At 38.9% G+C, this 5,711-nt stretch overlaps 1 protein-coding gene across 1 annotated transcript; it reads right to left on the bottom strand.

Annotated features, from left to right (window-relative positions):
• Positions 1–216: 216 nt before the first annotated feature.
• LOC140518926 (cAMP-responsive element-binding protein-like 2) lies at positions 217–5,221 on the bottom strand. Its single transcript, XM_072631488.1, has 3 exons — positions 5,210–5,221; positions 2,947–3,093; positions 217–549 (listed from the first exon to the last, which is right to left on the bottom strand). Exons 1-3 carry the CDS (start codon positions 5,219–5,221, stop codon positions 217–219), a joined length of 492 nt encoding a protein of 163 aa, XP_072487589.1.
• Positions 5,222–5,711: the final 490 nt, after the last annotated feature.

Raw genomic sequence — 5,711 nt, 5'->3', positions numbered from 1 at the left:
GAACTGAATATTTTGAATTTTCCTGTTGTTGAAGGTTAAAGCAAGGTCCTTCAACACATATGATCACAGATTTTAGTCAACAGCTGCAGGTTAACATAAATGACCGCTGAACTGTAGGTAGCAAATTAAACTCCAAAGCCCAATCTTGCCCATTCTTCATGTGATTCTGAATGTTCAATTCATCAATTGATTCATAAGTCTAAATGAAAATGATCTTCACCAGGAATTGTTATTAGCTTCTGTTTTTACAGTATCCCTATGTCTGCTGGAGTTCTGCTCCTCTCCAGGTAGGAGAGCTTTTATTTCTGAGGGAGTTTTTCTTTGATCCATTGCCATGCACCATTGCTTGTACATTTCCAGTTCTCTGAGACCACAGATGGCTCTCTCCCGACTAGACACTGATTCTTCCAGATACTGATATTGAAGCTTTTCTCTGGCCCTACAATATTCTCTTGTACTCTGCTGGCTTCTCTCAAGCTTTGCTTTCAAGTCAATTTTGGCTGGCCTCCCACCATGTTTACCTGGTTTCTTTACTTTGCCTCCAACTACCTTGATATTTTTGTGTCCTCAGCCTTGAAGGTCAGCTCCACCCACAGGGAATGACAGGGATTATTTTTTTTAACCATCCTCAGGTCTAGCCTCTAGACTTCTCAGATCCTGATGTCCCAAAGAGAGGAGGACCATTTAGAAATGAGCAGGGGAGCCCCAGGAGCATCCTGAAATGCCTCCTCTTCCTCCATGACAATCTCTCCCTGATAAATTTAATAGATGTTTCAGTGAATTATCACTATGGACATCATAGTCTGGGGGCTTTAGACTTTTGTTGTCATTATTGATTTGAAATATTTAGAAAAAGATAGTGTGGATTAGATAGAGGAATGGTCCCAGAGTCAGAAAGATCTGGGTTCAAGTCCCACCCATGACAAATAATGGATAAGTGACCCTGGGCAAATTACTTACCCTTGCAGGGCTTCAGACAACTAAGTATAATCTGCAAAGCAGGTAGTGATATTTATTCTGACCCTCTCCATTTAGGACAGCTTGTATAGGGAACCAATGACATCACAGATTAGGTGTCAATTATTGAAACATTTGATTGCTGATTTATCACTATTCACACCTCTTGGCAGGTATTTATCCTCTGTCCATTAGGGGTGAGAATGTGAGTTGGAAAATTAAAGCAGTCAGCCACAAGAACCATTATATTCTGGGCTATCATGTCAGTGAACAGAGAAATATCATAGAGAAGAACAGGCAGGATGAAATCAATTGGAGGGCTGGTACCTAGTGAATGGGTTAGTTTGCGTTCATTTTGTATATATTTTGTTTAGATTTATATGTATACATGTGTATGATATACATATGTGTATATATGCATAGTTATATATGCATACATAAGTACATTGTGTATGCATGTATGTGTGTGTGTGTGTGTATATATTTGTGTGTGTGTATACACACACACACACACGTCTCCCATTGCATCCTGGGCCATCTCGAGTCATTCTGGTGAATGTGTGGTCACTGGATCCAGATCACTCTGGAGGAGAAAGTGAGGCTGGTGAATTTGCACAGCCCTGCCTCACTCAAAACAAAGTCAAGTGCAAGTCATGTCATCATTTCTCTGATGTCATTCATGGTCCTCTTTGAAAATGAAGGACGAACACAATATATGTAGATAGATGTATCTATATCTATCTATGTATACTGTGTTATATATCTATATCTATATATGTATATGTATATGTATATATGTATGTATATGTGTATATATGTCTGTATACATACATACATACATACATATATACATACATATATATATCATTCTGTCACTTACCCCTGCAGAATGTAATATTCTTTAATTCAAGGACAGTTTCATTTTTGTTTTTCTATTCCCAGTGCCTGGCACAGCGCTTGGCATGTCAAAGGGACTTAATAAATGCTTCCTTGAATGACTGATTGACTAATTGGACATTGCTCACTCCTCCCCTAAGACTAAGGTAAAGGCAAACCCACTGTATTTGTCACAGCAGAACTAGAAGTGTTTTGTTTGCTTGTTTTACTGAAAGCCATCAATTTATATAGGCGATATAGTGGATGGAGTGCTGGGTCTGGTGTCAGGATGACTTGACTGAGTTCAAATCAGATCTCAGATGCTTATTTATCTCAGACACTTATTAACTGTGTGACTTAATCTTGGACAAGACATTTATTCCTGTTTTCCTCAGTTTCCTTATGTATAAAATGATCTGGAGAAAGAAATAGCAAACCACTCCAGTATTTTTACCAAGAAAACCCCAAATAGGTCCACAAAGAGTCATACACAATTGAACAATATCAGTTTATATCTGACATATCTACACATATATAGTACTAGGTATAGATCCGTATTATATATACATACATGTATATGTATGTGTATATGTGTGTGTGTACACACATATGTATGTATGTATGCAAATGTATGTATAGATAGACAGATAGATAGATAGATATAAAATGGGTTTATTATAGGAAAACAAGTTTCTGTCTGACCTTGGGAAAATTCTTGACTTTCTAGACCTCAGTTTCTTCATCTGTAAAATGAAAAATTTAAATTAAATGACCTCTAAGGTCCTTTGGGGATCTAAATCCCATAATCCTAAGATTTCTCTAGTGCAATTATTCTTAATGATGATCATTCTGGTATGAGAAAGGGATTATCTGAAATTTCACAGCTGATTTACCATGGATTCTAACCTAAACAAACTCTCATATGTCTAGTCATTACTTTCATAATGTCCTTTGTACAGAAAAGTTCCATTCCATGTACATATGCAACAACAATAAAAAAACCCTTAAATAAGCATATGGCCTTCCTATATTTTCATATAATTCTGAAAAAAATGATTATTACACACATTACAAAGTAGGAGAAAAATAAGCAGAACTAGGAGAATTACATACATCAGGGCTCTTTTCTTCTTTGGCCTTGGAATGGGTGGGCGAAACTATGATTTCATTCATCAGTGCAGAGATGTCCTGGTATAGAGAACTTACTTCACTGATGAAACCTGGCAACTCATCCGAAATTTTTAGTCTTAAGGGAGTTTCCTAGGGGCATTGAAATATTATGGAAATTGTCCAGGTTCACATAGCTAATGTATGCACGGAGGCAAGTTGAGCCCAGGTCTTTCTGGCTCCAAGGTCTGTCACCAAACCAATATGTCACGTTATTTCTCATGTCTGTCCATAACAGTAATACTGATTACAATAATACCAGCACAGTTGCCATGCTGCACATCATGACTTGCAAAATACTATACATATATTATCCCTTTATGTTTCACCACAACCCTGTGAAATAGATGCTTTTATTATCCCTGTTTTTATAGCTGAAGAAACTTGGGCTTAAATGACGTGAAGAGCCCTACACGTCCACAAAACTGCTGAGTCAGAAAATGAACTCAAGTCTTTCTGGCTTCAAACCTAATTCTCTGTTCATTATTCTTAAAATATTATATATGCACAAATATATTAAATTAATAAATTATGACCATATATAGCCATGTCATTATGTTCAATAGTCATTCATCATAATAAGGTTACAAGGTTTTACAAACTGAATTTGAGTAGCAAACGTTAGCATTTGGGAGGCAGCTTAGCATACTAGACAGAGGAGAGGTCTTTAAAACAACATTAAGCAGAAGCCAACTTCGATTAATTGCAAATATCAATTTGATTCTAAAGAAAAGATGTTGAAAAACACTTTCCTTCTCTCTATAGAGAAGTGAGGGACCGCAGGAACAATATGTCACATACATTGTCAGACACTATTTTCTATCAGACACACTGGTATTGTCAGTTTGTTTTGCTTAACTTTTTTTTCTTTACTACAAGGGAGCATTCAATAAGGAAGGAGTATGATTGGAAACGACTGAGGTAAAAGACAACAAATAAAGAGAAAGTGAGATCCCACCATCTTAAAAACAATCAAAGTTGACAAAAATAGCCAATAAACAGGTAGAGGTGGAGTGAAGAGAGCTCTAGGCCAGGAACCAAAAAACTCTTGAGTTCATATCTGGCCTCAGACACTTACTACCTGTGTGACTCTTTTTGCCTCAGTTTCCTCATCTGTAAAATGAGCTGAAGAGGGAAATGGTAAACTACTCCACTATCTTTGGGACTGCCAAGAGTTGGATACAACTAAAATGACTAAACAGTAACAACAAAGCCATGCTAGAGGAATGCCTTATAAACAGCTTCCCATCTGTTTTCACATCTTAATCACAATCTTCCCAGATTCGCCCCTCCTCCAGGATAAAGGGTCTAGGAAGATGTCTGTTCCCTCAAATTTTTAGAATCTAGATAGGAAAAAGACTTAGCTCAAACACCAGTCACATCCCTTCTGAGAGGAAATTATCATTCTGAAGTCAAATATAATTACTGTTTAACCTTGCCATTTCTTCAACATAATCCTGAAGCCCCAGATCGTTGCAGTCTTTGCTTCAGGGATTTGGTGATCTCCCCTTGCCACCCTCCTCCCTGCCGCTTTCCAATGTATAGATTTATTGTGAGTCTTCCTATGAGAATATGTATGATCCTGTGATCTCAGGCTCCCAACTTCCAGGTGGCCCATCTCCCCCTGAGATATTAAACAGAGTCCTGAAGCCCCTCAGAGTGGGATGCAGCAGCTCTCATTCCACAGCTGTCACCGTATGCTCTGATTGTCACAAAAGCTTAGGACAGATTAGAGAAAGTAGCTTTTGACTGGCATATTAGGAAAATCAGTTGTCATTAGCATACTAAACTAGGTAGGCCTAAACCTGCTAGCTCCCTGGTGGCACTTCCAAGCCTGGCTTTCCAACATTTGATTAATGAATGGTGTTAGCAATTAAGAACACAACACATGATGGGCTTGGTGTATCCTTTCCAAGCCAATTTTGTCTTTTGCTCAGAGGTAATGAAGAGTAAACGTGAAGCTGAGATAAACTTGACCTGATAAGGACCAAGGCCTTGTGCATACCCACCATTTTTCATTTCTGGGGCTCTGAGAAATCTACCCACCAACCAATTCTACAGGGGCCAATAGAGGGTTTGTTTGCCAGGACTGATTAGTAACTGCACTTTTGACTCGGCTGAATGTTTTCTTTGCCTAGGTCCAGGTATTTGCCACAGATAAGTACTAAATGACAGCTTAAAAGGCATTAAAAAAGACATATCCACAAACCCGCCCTGTCATGCCCGCTTCAGCTGAGTGTCAGATGTCACCATGATCAAGGCGAAAAGAGATGAAATGTTTTACATTTCAAGAAATGTTTTGCAGCCATGTTGGCCTGCAGAGTTATTTCATTAAGTGAGTTTGTCAGCAGCTGGGGGAAGGGAGTGGAGGGATGTGAGAATGTTAACCAGGGCTGCCAGCCAGGTGGGTGTGCTTTGTCTTCAAATCTCAATGGTGGGTCAAGGGATCAGTTTTCCACCTCTCTCAGGCAAAGTCAGACACTTCCCCCTGGTGGTTCCAGCCCCCTGGTTCCAGCCCTACCACTGTCCAGGAAAGAATGGTGGCCTAAAACTCCCAGTCACTGACAGAGCAGGAAAAATTCTTGTAGATCATAGAGAGGAAGGGAACCTAGATGTTGTCAAGTCTAACACCATTTTTCAGATGAGGAAGCAGGTCTGGAGAAGCTTAGAATGTAAGCTCATTGTCAGTAGGGATTATTTCATTCCCTGTA

This window comes from Notamacropus eugenii, chromosome 1 (assembly GCF_028372415.1).
Source record: "Notamacropus eugenii isolate mMacEug1 chromosome 1, mMacEug1.pri_v2, whole genome shotgun sequence".
Classification (NCBI taxonomy): Eukaryota; Metazoa; Chordata; class Mammalia; order Diprotodontia; family Macropodidae; genus Notamacropus; species Notamacropus eugenii.
This window is presented reverse-complemented; position numbering and strand designations above follow the sequence as displayed.

Bases quoted from the DNA above. Each gene is read 5' to 3' on its own strand.
- LOC140518926 (XM_072631488.1), bottom strand. The intron at 550-2,946 runs GTATGTAATTCT...AAAAATATCAAG, and splicing joins AAGAAGAAAAGAGCCCTGAT to GTAGTTGGAGGCAAAGTAAA.